The sequence below is a fragment of the Salvelinus alpinus genome, chromosome 3, assembly GCF_045679555.1.
Source record: "Salvelinus alpinus chromosome 3, SLU_Salpinus.1, whole genome shotgun sequence".
In the NCBI taxonomy this organism is placed as follows: domain Eukaryota; kingdom Metazoa; phylum Chordata; class Actinopteri; order Salmoniformes; family Salmonidae; genus Salvelinus; species Salvelinus alpinus.
The window spans coordinates 24505061-24523088 of NC_092088.1; the positions used below are offsets into that span (position 1 = coordinate 24505061).

Here is an 18028-nt window from a genome sequence, read left to right on the forward strand (position 1 = left end):
ATCACTGAATCCCACTCTTCATATTTTCAAGAATGGTGGTGGTTGCAGGGAGTTTTTTAGGGGATCCTAAAGGAAAACCTGGTTCAGTCTGCTTTCCAACAGACACTGGGAGACAAATTCACCTTTCAGCAGGACAATAACCTAAAACACAAGGCCAAATATACACTGGAGTTGCTTACCAAGACGACATTGGTGGTTCCTGAGCGGCCTAGTTACAGTTTTAATTTAAATCGTCTTGAAAATATATGGCAAGACTTGAAAATGGCTCTCTAGCAATGATCACCAGCCAACTTGACAGAGCATGAATAATTTGTCAAATATAATGTGCAAATATTGTACAATCCAGGTTTACAAAGCTCTTAAAGACTTACCCAGAAAGAGAGCTATAATCACTGCCAAATGTGTATTGACTCAGGGGTGTGAGATATTGCGGGTATTTTTTTTTTGCTACAGACGGTGATATCGGTCCACTAATAGAGGATTAGTAAAGGCCCAGTGCACTACTTTTGTCCCAGGTAAAAGCCCTGGTTGGCGAGTTGATACAATTCCAAATCTGGAAGGTTAAAACCACCCTCAGATTTAGGAAGATGGAAAAAATTATTCCATTTAATTAGATGATGTTACTGTTGTAGAAATCAGCGCGCTGGAGAGGTTCCCTCCAACTCAATGCACCGTAGTACACATGTCAATCAGGAGCTCTCCTGGGGCAGTCCCAGCAGTTGTCATATATACGGCTATACACAGACGAGTTATATTGCATGATTTAGCATAATTCATTCATCATTACCGTTTTGTTTCACTCATGTGACCGACCAATACTGGTTCATAACATGTGACAGACCAATACCTCACGAGGCTTCTTCTCTCTAAGCTGAGACCTTGAAACTGAGATATCTTTCGTTCTCAAAACCAAGGTCTGGGCGTACTGCCAAATTGCAGCTTCTGATAGTGACGATTTGTTCAGTCAGTCACTTGCACGAGCACCGAAAATGGTTATTAGAATAGCACATGAATAGAACACAGGAATTACTTATTAGAAAAGCACAAACGTAAAGAAATTCCAACACATTGTCTTTTTATATCTGTTGTCACTTATTAAGCATCCTATGTATTTGATATTTTTTGTGGTCCACTTATAGGATTGCTGTATATCATGAGTTATTATTTTTCCTATTGCCATTATATATTTTTTTCTGAGATTTCAGAGTATTCAGAACTTTTTTTAGCAAGGGGACATTGAGTTTTCAGTATTCAGTACTTATCTGCAAATAAATTTAGTTTATAGTGCTTCCGGAAGGCTACCAGAGAAAGACGAGGGAGTTGGCTGTGCTTTTCATCCCATTGGATCCGTCAGTTGCCACGATCAATAGGTTGAGAGAGGCCTCGGACGTGTGGCTGACTGAGTGCTAAAGCGTGCTGGGTAGGCATACACGCTGAGGAGTTGGAGAGCAACAAGGCGAGTCTGTGGTCGATGGAGGTGACAGAATGTGGCAGCACGCAGCTCCCTGTTCGTTTGCGCTGCCTAATCGCCGCCGACGAGAGGGCGGTGGAAGAGTCTCCACCAGTTGCGAGCCGACTCTCAGCTGGCCATCAAACCTGCGGACAAGGGCTCGTCGGTGATGGTCATGGACAGGGAGCATTGCCTGTTACCAGAGGCGAAGTGGCAGCTCATGTTGCATTTATATTTTTGTTCAGTATATACAGGAGTGTGTGTAACAACTGTAAATCAAATGTCTATGCGTTTATTGATTTAGATTATTAAACTGTCTATATTCCCTGAGCTTTTGTCAAACCTGACTCTTTAAAGTCATCGGACAATTAGAAAGCATATTTCAATGTATTTTGTCCTGTAATATTTTCTCTCTTTCTGTCATTCACTGGTCAAATGGCTGAAATGGTTAAGCAGATTTCCTGACAGACGATGAGTGGCCAAATTGAAGTGCTCATAATGGGAGTCTAGAGTTGCGACCACCTTCTTCAGTGTTGCTCAGGAGCAGGTATTCCCAAACTGGGGTACACGCGCAATGCCGTCGGGGGTACGCCAAATAAAAATGTGATTCACATAAAAAATACAAATAAAATAAAACAATTCTTCACATTTTCAAACAGTCCATTTATATTTTCCAACGGGGCTATACATTTGGGTGAGTTTTTTCTCTCTCGCCTGAGTAAAAATAAAATTAAACCATCTAGTTGTCACACCCTGATCTGTTTCACCTGTCTTTGTGATTGTCTCCACCCTCCTCCAGGTGTCGCCCATCTTCCCCATTATCCACCTGGCCTCCCGGCGGACCCTGGCCTTCGTGCGACAACGCTTTTGGTGGCCTACCATGGTTCCGGACGTCACCGCTTTTGTCGCCGCCTGCATGGTCTGTGCACGGAACAAGACCCCTCGACAAGCTCCGGCTGGCCTCCAACCTCTGCCCATCCCTCATCACCCCTGGTCTCACATCTCCGTGGACTTTGTCACGGGTCTTCCCTCGTCTGATGGCAACACCGCCATCCTGACCGTGGTGGATCGCTTTTCCGCGGCCGCCCAGGTAGGACGCCAAGTGGTGCCCTTGGAGGGGGGTACTGTCACACCCTGATCTGTTTCACCTGTCTTTGTGATTGTCTCCACCCCCCTCCAGGTGTTGCCCATCTTCCCCATTATCCCCTGTGTATTTATACCTGTGTTCTCTGTTTGTCTGTTGCCAGTTCGTCTTGTTTGTTCAAGTCAACCAGTGTTTTGTGTCTCAGCTCCTGCTTTTTCCAGTCTCTCTTTTCTCGCCCTCCTGGTTTTGACCCTTGCCTGTCCTGACTCCGAGCCCGCCTGCCTGACCACTCTACCTGCCCCTAACCCTGAGCCTGCCTGCTGACCTGCACTTTTCTTACCTTCATACCTGATACTAGTGTTCAGCTAAATAACAACACAATGTCAAATATACAGGTAGCCTAGTCAAATAACTAACATCCAATCACATTAACCATTACTGCTACTACCAGCAGTACTACACCTGCACCTGTCGACAACACAAGTTGTTCTGCTCCACGAGCACATCCGATGCTAGCATCAGTAATTCTACATTTGTTGTTAGCCCAGCTAGCATGGACACTGACAGTTGTGAATCTGATGCAGCTGAAGAGCTACTGCCCGCTTTCCCAGGAAAGCACCGAACAACAGACAAGGATGTTGGACCATCGAAGAGGCGCAAATATGATGAGAACTATATTGATTTGAGGTTCACTTATATTGGGAGTAGTGCCTTTCCTCACCCACAGTGTGTCATATGTGCAAAAGTACTATCTCACAACTCAATTTAGAAACAAAACATGCCAATTTGAAAAATAAGCCAAGGGAGTTTTTTGAGCGAGAATTAAGATGACTTTCGAGTAGTATAAAAGCAACAGATACCATTAATAAGAAGGGGCTAGGAGCGTCTTATATGGTGAGCTACTGAGTGGCTAGGACAGGCAAGCCCCATACTATTGTGGAGGACTTAATTATTCCCTCTGCCGCGGATATGGCTGAGACAATGCTGGGGGAAAAGGCCCAAAAAACTATACAGACAATGTCTTCATCAAACAACACTGTTTCACGACGCATCAGCGACATGGCAGGAGATGTTTTGAAACAATTACTGCGTCGCATACAGGTCAGTGAATTATATGCGTTACAGCTGGATGAGTCAACAGACGTGGTGGGCATGGCACAGCTCCTGGTATATGTCCGTTACGTTTCTGGGGGTCAATTAAGGAAGACATCCTCTTCTGCAAACCACTGGGAACCAGGACAACAGGAGAGGATATTTTTAAAGTACTGCACAACTTTGTGACATCAAATGGACGTTGGTGGTCAAGATGTGTTGGTATCTGTACTGATGGCGCAAAAGCCACGACAGGGAGACATAGTGAAGTGCATGCAAGCAGTTGCTCCCGATACCACTTGGGTACACTGCAGCATCCACCGAGAGGCTCTTGCTGCCAAGGGAATGTCTGACAGCTTGAAAGATGTTTTGGACGCTACAGTGAAAATGGTTAACTTTGTTAAAGTAATGCCCCTGAACTCTCCTGTATTTTCTGCACTATGCAATGATATGGGCAGCGACCATGTAATGCTTTTACAACATACAGTTATGAAGGGGCAAAGTATTGACACGTTTTTTTTAAATTGAGAGACGAGCTTAAAGTTTTCTTTACTGACCGTCACTTTCACTTGTCTGACCGCTTGCATGATGACGAGTTTCTCACACGACTGGCCTATCTGGATGATTTTTTTTCTCACCTGAATGATCTGAATCTAGGATTACAGGGACTCTCCGCAACTATATTCAATGTACGGGACAAAATTGAGGCTATGATTAAGAAGTTGGAGCTCTTCTCTGTCTGCATTAACAAGGATAACACACAGGTCTTTCATTGTATGATTTCTTGTGTGCAAATGAACTCAAGCTTACGGACAATGTCATATGTGATATAACGAAGCACCTGAGTGAGTTGGATGCGCAATTATGCAGGTACTTTCCGAAACGGATGACACAAACAACTGGATTCGTTATCCCTTTCATGCCCTGCCTCCAGTCCACTTACCGATATCTGAACAAGAGAGCCTCATCGAAATTGCAACAAGCGGTTCTCTGAAAATGGAATTTTAATCAGAAGCCACTGCCAGATTTCTGGATTGAGTATCAGAGTATCCTGTCTTGGCAAATCCCGCTGTAAAGACACTGATGCCCTTTGCAACTATGTACCTATGTGAAAGTGGATTCTCTGCCCTCACTAGCATGAAAACTAAATACAGGCACAGAGTGTGTGTGGAAAAGGATTTAAGACTGACTCTCTCCAATACAACCCAACATTGCAGAGTTATGTGCATCCTTTCAAGCACACCCTTCTCATTAACGTGTGGTGAGTTATTCACAGTTTTCAATGAACAAATAAGGTTTTATATGTAAGATGGTTAAATTATGATTATTATTATATTATTATTTGTGCCCTGGTCCTATAAGAGCTCTTTGTCACTTCCCACGAGCTGTGTTGTGACAAAAACTATGTTTAATAAATGTATTGTGTGTGGCAGGTTTACAATGATGGCAAAAAACAACATTTGAGAGTGCGCTGACCCTGGCGTTTGAAGGGGTACGGGACTATTAAAAGTTTGGGAGCCACTGCTCTGGAGGATACAAAAATACCTTTATGTAAACATATTGGTTGACATTTTGGTGAATGAGAAATATGTGAAAGAGATTGCACACTGTCAATGGATTATCAAAGCTCACATGCCATGGCAGCCAAGTAATGTTTGTGTTATTGTATATTACTTGAGTAATCAGTTGTAGTGATACACTAGAGTACTATCATTATCAGTGGCGATTTTAGAATGTAAAAAATGTTTATGCATGCCAGCAAAGCCACTACACAACACTATACTAAAAAATACATTAATTGCACTATAATGGTGACAAACGGTGCCCACAAACTGTTAGGGCCTACATTAAGATGTCCCAACAGCAGAGCTTTCTTTTCAGCACCATGGAGTGAATCTTTACCACTGCTACACCTGGCTATCAGCGGAGCCTTGTCTGGCAGCGAAACAGTTAATTCAGCCTCATTTACTGCCTTTCAAAAAAACATAGCTGATATGGCTGACTTGCTTAAACAAATGTGGTTTCTACTGACAATTGAGATGTACAAACTATGGCATAAGGGGACAACAAGCGGAAAAGAGGCAATCAGTAATTTTGATAAAGGCATTAATGAGCGAGCTAGGACGGTCGTAGTCCGTATACAGTGCATTCAGAAAATATTCAGACCCTTTGACGTATCTCACATTTTGTTACGTTACAGCCTTATTCTAAAATGTATTCAATTATTTGTTTTACTCATCAATCTACACAAAATACCCCATAATGACAAAGTGAAAAATGTTTTTTAGAAATGTTAGCAAATTTATTAAACATAAAAAACAGAAATACATTATTTACATAAGTATTCAGACCCTTTGCTGTGAGACTCGAAATTGAGCTCATGCGCATCCTGTTTCCTTTGATCATCCTTGAGATGTTTCTACAACTTAATTTGAGTCCATTTGTGGTAAATCCAATTGATTGCACATGATTTGGAGAGGCACACACCTGTATATATAAGGTCCCACAGTTGACAGTGCATGTCAGAGCAAAAACCAAGCCATGAGGTCGAAGGAATTGTCCGTAGACCTACGAGACAGGATTGTGTCGAGCCACAGATCTGGGGAAGGGTACTAACAAAGATTATTTAGCATTGAAGGTCCCCAAGAGCACAGTCGCCTCCATCATTCTTAAATGGAAGATGTTAGGAACCACCAAGACTCTTCCTAGAGCTGGCCACCTGGCCAAACTGAGCAATCGGGGGAGAAGGGCCTTTCTCAGAGAGGTGACCAAGAACCAAGAGTGTGCAAAGCTTTCATCAAGGCAAAAAAATTATAATTCACCTTTATTTAACCAGGTAGGCTAGTTGAGAACAAGTTCTCATTTGCAACTGCGACCTGGCCAAGATAAAGCAAAGCAGTTTGACACATACAACAACACAGAGTTACACATGGAATAAACAAACATACAATCAATAATAGGAAAATCTATATACAGCATGTGCAAATGAGGTAAAGGGTGGCTACTTTGAAGAATCTCAAATAGAAAAATATTTTGATTTGTTGAACACATTTTTGGTTACTACATGATTCCATATGTGTTATTTCTTAGTTTTGATGTCTTCACTATTATTCTACAATGTAGAAAATAATAAAAATAAAGAAAAATCCTTTAATGAGTAGGTGGTCCAAACTTTTGACTGGTACTGTATATATATATATATATATATTGTTTACACATACTTAAAGACTACCAATAAACACTGTGTGACCTTTATTTAACCATCTGCAGTAAAATGTTGGGGAGCGGTGGTGAATAGCAATCTTTAAGTCTTTCCACAGATTTTGGGATTCACGTCCGGGTTTTGGCTGGGCCACTCAAGGACCTTCAAATTCTTGTTCTGAAGACATTACAGCATTGCTTTGGCTGTATGCTTGGGGTCATTGTCCCATTGGAACGTAAATCGTTGCCCCACTCTAAGGTTCTCATCAAGTATTTGCTGCCACCGCCACGCTTAACGTTAGGGATGGTGTTAGATGTGTGATGACTTGGTTTTCTCCAGACATAGCACTTTTCATTCAGGCCAAATAGTTATCATCTGACCACAGAATATTTTTTCCTTATGCTCTCAGTCTTTCACATGGCTTTTTGCAAACTCCAGGCATGCTGTCATGTGCCTTTTTATCAGGAGTGTCTTTCGTCTGGCCAGTCCCAAAAAGCCCAGATTGGTGAAGTGTTGTATAGACTGTTGTCCTTCTGGCAGGTTCTCCCATCTCAGACAAGGAACTCAGTAGTTCTGTCAGCGTGGTCATTTGGTTCTTGGTCACCTCCCTGACCAAGGTCCTTCTTGCCCGGTTGCTCAGTTTGGTTGGAGGGCCAATGATGGAGACCACTGTGCTCTTGAAAATGTTCAACACTCTAGAAATTGTATAATACCCTCCCCCAGATATATGCCTCATCACAATTCTATCTCAGAGATCTATGGACAGTTCCTTGGATTTCATGGGATATTTTCTGCTCTGACATGCTTTGTCAACTGTGGAACCTTATATAGACAAGTGTGTTTCTTTCTAAATCATGTCCAAACAATTGAATTGACCACAAGTGGACTCCAATCAAGTTATAATGACATCTCAAGGATGATCAAAGGATATTGGATGCACCTGAGTTCAATTTGAAGTGTCATAGCAATGGGGTGTGAATACTTATGTAAATGGACAATTTCTGTATTTCATTTTCCAGACATTTGCAAAAATGTCTAAAAACATGTTTTCACTTCATCATTATGGGCATGAAAACTTTCTGAAGGATCCCTGTTGAGGAGGCTCACAGTAAGGGGCAAGTTAGTGAATCATTAGTCCACAAGAGGGTGCTCTTAACCAACCCAAATCAGTGTCTACAGAGTGTGCTGTAATTCTGTCCACAGAGATGGAAAAAGTAACCTTTTGTTATTAAAGATATCAGTTGTGCAGTTAGAGCTGAAGTACCAAGTAGATGGTGTTTTATTCTATGGTAGCAATATGTTTAAATTCTCTTTACAACGCTAGGAATGGATTTAGGGTTTGAAGTTCAATAAAGGTAAAATAGACAAAATATTTTGGTCTATTACTTGTTATGCTTGTGTCATATAGTATTCCACTCAGGACATCTTGGTTCACAAGTGAGTCTACAGGCCTGTGTGTGATTGTTTCCTGTGACCCTGGGTCTACAGAGACTTATCCTATTTACTATAGGCAGGGGAAGAATTTGTGTGGCACCTTGACCTCTAAATCGTGACCAAAGAGCTACCATTTTGGGTCTTCGGGGTCTTCGGGGTCTTGACAGATAACCTTTTCTGCCGTGACCAGGCGTGAGGGGTAGAGAAGAGGGGGCAGGGGAGTGCAGGGCGGCCCAGCGCTGAGCACCCATCCTAGGGGTTGACAGGTAGCCCTCTCCCATCCTATCTGGAGCCCCAGCCTGGGGCCCTGACCTTTGAAGGGGGGCCTAGACGCACCCAGGCACAGGTGACCTTGATGATGCTGACGGTTTAGCTCAGGGAGCCACTTCACCTTTAGCATGGGTTGGTCATCCTGCCGTGTCAGGGAAGATACATGAGTGCTACAGAGGCCATGCCACTATGCATTAGGAAAGACCATGGTTGCGTCCCAATAATCTCTCCTTTCTCCAGAAATATGCACATGTCCACTTCCTTTCATGGATTTGAAAGGAAATGACTTATATGGAAAATTTTGTAGAATATCAACTGCTCTTGCTAAATAAATATAAGTGCATATTTCTAAGTTATTACACTTATCACAGTGTAAAGGCACCATACAATCACTCAGGGGTGCAACACTTCACTGGGGACATTCTGAAAATGCATTTTTGTCCCCCCCAGTGTTATCATTGGAATGTGATACAAAACTAGGTGGGCTTTAGGACCATGCGGATGCCTCTGAGCGGTTGGGTAGGCTGTTTAGAGTGTTTATCCGACCGGATAAAAAAATATATACACTTCAGTTCAAGTTTGGGGTCACTTATAAATGTCCTTATTTTTGAAGATTATTTTTTTTTTTTGTCCATTAAAATAACATCAAATTGATCAGAAATACAGTGTAGACATTGTTAATGTTGTAAATTACTATTGTAGCTGGAAATGGCAGATTTTTTAATGGAATATCTACATAGGCGTACAGAGGCCCATTATCAGCAACCATCACTCCTGTGTTCCAATGGAACGTGGTGTTAGCTAATCCAAGTTCATAATTTTAAAAGGCTAACTGATCATTAGAAAACCCTTTTGCAATTATGTTAGCACAGCTGAAAACTTGTTCTGATTAAAGAAGCAATAAAACTGGCCTTCTTTAGACTAGTTGAGTATCTGGAACATCAGCATTTGTAGGTTCGATTACAGGCTCAAAATGGCCAGAAACAAAGAACTTTCTTCTGAAACTTGTCAGTCTATTCTTGTTCTGAGAAATGAAGGCTATTCCATGCGAGAAATTGCCAAGAAGCTGAATATCTCGTACAATGCTGTGTACTACTCCCTACACAGAACTGCGCAAACTGGCTCTAACCAGAATAGAAAGAGGAGTGGGAGGCCTCGGTGCACAACTGAGCAAGAGGACAAGTACATTAGATTTAGACTAGTTTGAGAAACAGAGGCCTCACAAGTCCTCAACTGGCAACTTCATTAAACACCAGTCTCAACAGTGAGGAGGTGACTCCTAGATGCTGGCCTTCTAGGCAGAGTTCCTCTGTCTAGTGTCTGTGTTCTTTTGCCATATTAATCTTTTATTTTTATTGGTCAGTCTGAGATATGGCTTTTTATTTGCAACTCTGCCTAGAAGGCCAGCATCCCGGAGTTACCTCTTCATAATTATGTCCCCCTCACTTCTAAAACCAAGTTGCGCCCCTGCAATCACTCATTCACTCGAAAGGCTCAGCACAAAGAGTAAAAGAGCAAAAACTCTACACCAACTTCTATGACAAAATCTCTTTGTTTATTCAAATAAATGAAAGTGCATTTGATATAGGCATGTACAGTGGACATGTACAGTGCAATGGTTTAATCAGACACATAAGACAATCAAACAAGACATAATATAAAACATAACATTTACTTCTCAATTCATTTTGATTACATCAATCAAATAAATTACAATATGTACAAATCAGTTCAAAGGATTGTCTCTCAACTTGGGACAGAATTGTAAGAGAATTCAAGGTTTTTATTTTTATGTGTTCTGCAGTCACTCTTTTAAGAGCAAATGTATTTTTTTGTCGCATAAGTCTTTCATTTCAAGCATCGCTACTGCCCATTGGAATAGTTTTTCCAAATAATCCTGTATCAACAATCACCATTTTAATAGGGAGAACTGATTGAGGGTACTAGTCTTATGTTAATTGTCACTTCTTCTCAGCCACTTCTTCATAAGCCCCTTTTATTGAAGGTACTATGCTTGCTGTCTTTATGGGGAGATGGGGGTGGTGTTGTAAAGTACATTAGTGGTGTAAGCGCTTGCCTGGACAGTGAGGGTCTGGGAGTGCATGAACAAAATAAAATTGTGCTACTGTGGAGTCTTAAGGAGGGCTTTCAGGTGTGTGGCAAGCTGGGAAATTGAGTTTCTCAGGAGAGGTTTAGGAGTCTATTGTGGTCAAGGGGCTTGGCGGACATTGAGGTTCCCGTAGTTGCTGGATGGACGGGTGCCTCTTGGTGTTTTTGGTGGGGAAGTCATTGAAGACCGCGAGGGGCCGTCCATCGGGGCAAAGCAGCACGCTTGAGTCAGCCTCACACTTGGTGGTCCTGCCTGGCCAGAGACCCTCCGCCTGGCTGGGCCTCAACCCCAACCCTCCTGAGGATAGGACCTCCGTCTTCACCCCCACCTGACTCATCTTGATCAGCACGTCCAACGACTGCTTGCGACTCTCCAACGAAGCCTTCATCGCTTCCTTCCTCCTCTCGTTCTCCTTTTCCTCCTCGTCCCTCTCCTTGGTCTCCTCGTCTTCCTCCTCGGTCTCCAAGGTAATATCATCTTTAAGTGAGGCTCCCTCGAGGCCCTGGTCGCCAGTGGCAACCACATTGGTCACTCCAGGGTGTTCCTTCTTGACCGAGAGGTCCAGGGGTCCTTCGCTCTGGCGAGCTGTCCTCTCCAGTGCATGGTGAATGTGGGAGAGCTCGCTCCGGATCTTGTTCAGGTGTTCCCATAGGTGTCCCTGAGCAGGGAGGTCTTCTTTTTCCAAGTGGGCGATCTTGCGTTCAGCCTCCTGGTACTCCTGTAGAGCCTTGGAGAGATCGCTGAGGAGGGCAGCAGCTGATGTTGGTTCTGAAGATGCCTCCCCCGTCCCTTGGCCAGTGGTAGAGTCCCGGCTGTTGGGTCTTCTACAACGTGGCAGAGAGGGCGAATCACTGACTGGACTTGCGGGGGGATCTGTGTACCACTGCTCTGCTGGCTGGGCTTCAGACTGAGCATTCGTAAAACTATGGAGACCAAAGAAGAATTTTAGAAATCTGAGATATCAGAGAGGAAAATATAGAAAAAGTTACGAAAATACAAAAAATATAAGCAAAAATTATATTTAAAAAGTAGGATCTGTAGGATCTTACCTGCTGTGGAGGAGGAGCTTTTCTGTTGGTTTGGTTTTGTGAATGTTCTTGAGGAGATCCAGGGTGAACCCAAGGGCTGGCCTCTTCTCCACAGGGGACTTGTGGGTCCCCAAGGTGGCCCCTGTCCTCTTGAGGCCCCAGCTTGGCTTCCCCTCCTTGGCTGCAGCTTCAAACTTGTCCCCTGCCCTGTAGGAAGGGTCTGGTGACTCTCTCTGGGGGGACACCCAGGCGGCAGGGGAGGTGGTAGGGGTACCTGGCCTCAGAGCAGGCACCTTCCACAAGTTGATTTTAGGCTGGTAACTGGGGTTGGGCTCCAGGCCATTCGCAGAGGTCTTAAGCCCTTTGCTGATGTCACTCTGAGCGGAGGCTGCTCCGAAGGCATGCTCACAGAGGAAGGGGTAGTAGAAGTGGGGTGGCAGGAGGCTCCGGTCGGCGGGGTGGTGTGCACCGGACGCTGGTTGCATGAGCTGAGCGGCCGACGCCAGGAAGGGGAGCTGGGCTAGCTGCGCATGAGTTGGGGTATTAACATTGGTGGTAGGGGTTGGGATTGCGTTCATTGAGTTCACATAGGAGAAGAGGCTGGGACTCAGGTGGTAGCCCACCCCGAGGACGGACAGGTTGAGTCCCATGGGATCCTGGTAGTCCACCAGGCCAGGTGGAAGAGGGTAGCAAGGGATGGAGCTGCCCACTCTAGGCTGGGCGCCCTCGGATTTGGCCTTGGTTTGGCTGGTGGCCAGCAGACGCCACTGCTCTGACAGCAGCCCCGGGGCTGTCAGGCACGTCTTGGACAACTTGTAGTGCTTCAGCTGGGCTTCCACCTCCACAGAGCGTGCCCGCAGAAGTTGGTCCTCCAGAGAGAACATATCGGCCATCAGCAGCTCAGGTTCAGGCCCCTTACTTGCTCTCTTGGTCGTCCCTTCTGAAGAATCCCTGTTATTGGAGCTCTCTCTGGTGATCCCGTTGACTTCAGCCCCTTCTCCCTGTCCCCTCTCCTCCTCTCCTGCCGGACTCTGTCCATTGTCTCCGTCCTCCTCCACCGCACGCCGCTGCCGGGGCCTCTCCTCGGTCCCTGTGGCGGGCTCGGGCTCCTCTTTCCCGGCCGCGGTCCGGAGGCAGTGTGCCTGCTGAAGGGGCCGGAGCTGGTCTGGGTGCAGCAGGTTGCCCTTCTTATAGGGCCAGTCGGACTCAATGAGCAGGGACAGGGAATTCTTGCACAGGCTGTACTTCATGTGGTTGTAGAGATGGGACTTCTCCATGCAGGTGAAGGGGCACTGGAAGCACTTATAGTTGTATGGTTTGCCCCATGGCCGTGGGATGTAGTGAGGCTTCTTGGGCTTGCGCTCCTTGTGCTTGCACACGGAGGTCACCTTGCACGCGTGACCCTCCTTGGACATGGTGCTGAATGATTCTGTGCTCACAATGCAGTTTATTCTGAGGAGAAGGTATGTGAAAGTCTTGGAGAGATGGGGGTGTAGGGACACAGTCTCTCGTTCCTTCTCAGGCTAGATGTAGTGCATTTCTTTATTTGTTTTTGAAAGATTCTTCAAGCTGGGATCCAGGTGGGCAGGAGCTGTGGAACACAAGATACATATTTTTGGGAATTATAACCTAAAAAGTCAAATTAATACATTTAATAAATTTTTGCCACAAGAAGTCAATCAACATTTTTAATAAAGTCCCAGAAAGAAACAGCAGATTGGAATTAGATTGACAGAATTACACTGCAGAGCATATGGTGTGTATATTAATATTATTATATTTTTTCTATATATATATTTTTTTTACCCTGCTTTCTCCACAATTGGTAGTTACAGTCTTGTCTCATTGCTGTAACTCCCGTGCGGACTCGGGTGAGGCAACGTTAGAGAGCCGTGCGTCCTCCGAAACACAACCAAGCCGCACTGCTTCTTGACACAATGCCCACTTAACCGGGGCATTGGGTTAAGTGGGCATTCCTCCGCACCAATGTGTCGGAGGAAACACCGTGCACCTGGCGACCGTGTCAGCGTGCACTGCGCCCGGTCCACCAGAGTATGTGAATGTGCATAGGGGGCCATGTATCAGCATGCGCATATGTGTATCTATGGGAGTGTTTCATGCATTGTCTACCTGAGCTGCTGAGCTGAGTTGCCACTAACCTAACTGCAGGGTGGCCCACGCCGCTCTGTTCTCACTGTACCTGCCGCTACTCATTATTTCCAGTGCAGCACCAGGCACTAGCAGGGCCCAGGGCCCAGGGCTGGGGGGCAAACAGGCACCTGTGCAGGGGGCTTTACTCACAGCCATGGCCTGGCTACATGGGCTCTGGGCCCCTGGAGGCCGGCCAGGGGTGCAGCGGTCCAGGGTGAGGATTGCAGACGGTGGGCGTTGGGGGGAGGGGGGCATGGGCACTGGTTCTTAATGAGAGCCTGGCGTCACGCCCATAGGGCATCGTTAGTGCCAGGGCTGGGATTTGGGTCAGGGCGCATCGCACCAAGTTCAACTGCTCTCCTCTCGCCCGCTTCTGTCTCTCCCTTCTACTTCTGTGCTTTTGGAGATGGGGTGGTGTTCTCAACGTTTAATATACCCTTTCATCCCTTTCACGGGACAGATAAGAGTGGGGAGCTTTATCTCACATATCTATTACAACTGGAATTTACTGGAAAATGACATGGTAACAAATTTAATGTTTTGGGACTTGAAAACATTCAATACAATTGGTACTATATGATGCTGGTGCTACTTTTTTCAATGAATCCCAAAGACACAGAGAGGTGGTTATTAGTTAATGAAAAGTTTTTGCTATATTTTTAAAGTAAATATCAGGTAAGTAATGGACCATAAAATAAAGTGTTCCCTGTGTGTATTTTGGTGGATATTTTAAGTGAATGAGTGAATGAGTGAACTATTTACTAATGTAATGTCTGTAATGTAATGTATAAACCAGTGGACTAAATTCGGTACATTACAATATTTTTTAAGATGAATTAAGTTTCCTTTAGTGAAATTTTACACTCCAGTGGGGCGGCAGGTAGCCTAGTGGTTAGAGCGTTGGGCCAGTAATCGAAAGGTTGCTGGATTGAATCCCCGAGCTGACAAGGTAGAAATCTGTCGTTCTGCCCCTGAACAAGGCAGTTAACCCACTGTTCCCCGGTAGGCTGTCATTGTAAATAAGAATTTGTTCTTAACTGACTTGTTTGGTTAAATTTATAATAATCTTTTTTTACTGACTTTCCTATCAACTCCTTTCGCTCTCTATTTCAATTTTTTTGTTGGGTATTTAAGTAATGACAAAACATCTGACCTATAATATAATTATGGTAGCTCACAATCCCCAAAGGTAAACAAAACAATTGAACCATGCAGATTAAATGTCAAATTAGTTTCCACGTCAAAAATCTAAATCAAGTTTTACACACTTGACCTACCCTATTATCTGATGCGGCTGATTCAAATACCATCATTGTATGCACCATTCAGTCTCACAATTTGTTTTATACATAAATACAAGAGAATATCAATATTCTGTCTAATTATCTCAACAGAGCACCCCTTTCTTCCATATTTCAATAAAACTATCACTTTAGTTTAATGAACCTTTTCAATAACGCCCTCAAACCAATTTCAAACACTCCCCTACAATTTATTGTAATTTTTTTTGAGAGGGGACAGGGAGCTAAAGTCAACGGGATGGGGGAGAAAGAAACTTTGTAATCGTTCTCCACTGTAAGCCAAGCCGCTGGGTTAGCCCTGTGGGTAGAGAGAGTGAGCGAGTGAGAGAGAGCATCGCTCTTCAGATTAAAAGACCCTTCTGTGAGGCTTTTATTTTGTATTTTTCCTGAGGCCGTTCACGGATGAAAGCCTGTGTGATGTTTAGGGGTCCGGGCTGAGGTAAAATCAACTTTACACACCCGCTTTTTTTCTTTTAATTACTTTAATCATTCTTCTTGCTTCTCCCCTGAGATCCCTGGTGGTGAAGACTTGTTTAGGAATACTATAAACTTTTACTAAACCATCGCTTCGCACATCACACATTGTGAGGACAGATCGACAAAAACTGACCTTGACTTCACTGCAATATCTGCAATACGAGAGGGATGACAAAAATTCCCTTTAACACAGGTCCTGCCCCAATTGGCCCCTCAGACACTAGCCCGTTTGCATCGGCCCATGTGATTGGCTCACTTGTCTACTACAAAGCCCTGAGGCTGACCTGGCCTCTGAGCTCATAATGGAGCCTAACAGCTGCTATTAGCAACTAATCAATAAAAATAATTTTTCCTTTAGATTTTTTCACTGCTGAACACTGTTAGTGGCCACCATGCCCTCTACCCCCTCTGACTCTGTGGGCCTCTGCCCCCCACCTTTCCCTTATCCAGGCCCTCCGGTCTTGTTTTAAGCTTTTAGGGGCTTGTGATCAGACAAGCCTAATCGCTTCAGCTTCAACATCTATTGTTTCAATTAAGAAGGCTCGCCTCACTAAAAGCATTGACAAGTTGCATGCAATAACAACCAAAACCGACAACATTGGATGGGATGGGGGAAGGGTGGCAAATGGCATCAATATGAGGTGTTGATGTATCTGCTACTCACAGAGAGGAACGAATGGCATTTTATAGTGTGGAATCATCCTTTCTATTTACTCTCTCTATATTATAGTTATATACCGTATAATACAGAGAGTATAACAGTTTTATATTTGATTTCAAATCCATCCTAAATGTGACTTTACCTAAGATGGTGGCTTGCAGTGAAAACTGAGCGATGATCCAATGTCTTCTGTCAACTTGAACTAAGGAGAAGGTCCTGAAGGAGCGGATGACAGAAGATATAAGAATGTTTGACATCGATTTAAGTAATAATCTTATGTGTTCTATTTATTGAATTAATATAAAGTGATAGGCCTATGTAATAAATAAGTCAAGTTAAACATCAATGCATTCCTCTCAGTTTTTGGAGATGCAGAAGGATTTCCCATTGATGATATTGAGAAGCATTCTATATCCAAATGCAGCTGTTGTCATGCATATCAAAGCAAATAACACATTATTTATTCCTACATATCTAAAAAAATATCTGTATTTCAGTCCTAAATTAGACTTTGATAGATAGTAGGCCTAAACCCAAGTTATCACAGTGTTAGAAATGGTCAGTCTTGCATCCTAACAATTAGTTAGTTTATTCCCTTGTGAAATTGTTAATGCATAATTAGGCCTAAAATAAAATGTTAATCTTAGTTCGGAAATAGAAAAATCTAAATAAAGTAACACTTAGGCCTAAAGTAATTAACGTCTGTGTATTAAAAAAGTTCATGAAATAATTCTGTGAGACATTTTCATAACAATCTTAAAATGAATAGGCTGTTATGTTGATATTATAGTAATATAGTAATAGAATATTATAAATATTTGTCATGTCATTTTCACACATTCCATGAATGTCAAATAACAGAACACATTGCATTGTTTTCCCCAAGGACAACGGTGTCTGTGGACCAACTATGACAATTACAAACATTGACACGACTCAACTACAAAGCCCAATATTCATAGTCTACTAAATAAAAACCAACTCATACGAATTAAACAACATATTGTATCTGAAATTAGGGAATAAATCTGGTATTCCTACCTGATGTGTGTCCGCGGTGTGTTTCTGTCTGTCAATTCTCTGTGTCTATCGGTAGGCTACTAAGCAGACAGCGCATATCCCGCTCAAATGGGAGCGTGAGAGCGAGTGTGTGGGAGATATATATTGACTAGGAGCATTGCCTTGGGGCACTACAATACAGCTTCCTCCCTCCTACCCGGTAATGTCACATGTGGTGTCTACCTTGCAGCAAGGATACAGTAAACGGATTTGACAGTATTGGCAAAGGTTGGTACAACGTTTAATTTGGGGTAGACTGTAGGTAGGCTAGTCAGTCTGTGCAAATTGAATAAATGTTTTTTTTTTTACAATTTCTTGTTGGTTTCCAAGTGAGGCCTGGTAATGCTCGATCTCGAAACTTGTTTGATCGAACTATTTCAGGAGTCTTTTCATTCACACATCATAGCCTATAGGCTTCAATGTTAAAACTTACCGCCAAGTCGGGAATTATTCGAATATTTGTTAGCACTCTCATATAATAAGAATATTCTTATTTTAAAACAACCAGGTGTCAATGGCAATGCTTTATGGTTAAACATAGGCCCTGTAGTCATGGATAGACACGTTTTTGTCTGTTCCAACGAGCAAATCATGGACATATTTGAAAGACAAACCAACATGAATCATATTGGATGGACGTTGTGAAGTGTAGACATATTTCATTCATAATAAATGCATATTATATATGAGAGACAGCATTCTGGTTAAG

The 18028-nt window shown here is 43.5% G+C and overlaps 1 protein-coding gene across 1 annotated transcript; it reads right to left on the minus strand.

Annotated features, from left to right (window-relative positions):
* Positions 1-10071: 10071 nt before the first annotated feature.
* Positions 10072-17384, minus strand: prr35 (proline rich 35). Its single transcript, XM_071392228.1, has 4 exons — positions 17302-17384; positions 16403-16476; positions 11692-13261; positions 10072-11565 (listed from the first exon to the last, which is right to left on the minus strand). Exons 3-4 carry the CDS (start codon positions 13083-13085, stop codon positions 10725-10727), a joined length of 2235 nt encoding a protein of 744 aa, XP_071248329.1. The 5' UTR covers positions 13086-13261; positions 16403-16476; positions 17302-17384; the 3' UTR covers positions 10072-10724.
* Positions 17385-18028: the final 644 nt, after the last annotated feature.

Bases quoted from the DNA above. Each gene is read 5' to 3' on its own strand.
- prr35 (XM_071392228.1), bottom strand. From the start codon at position 13,085: ATGTCCAAGGAGGGTCACGCGTGCAAGGTGACCTCCGTGTGCAAGCAC. The intron at 11,566-11,691 runs GTAAGATCCTAC...TGGTCTCCATAG, and splicing joins AAGCTCCTCCTCCACAGCAG to TTTTACGAATGCTCAGTCTG.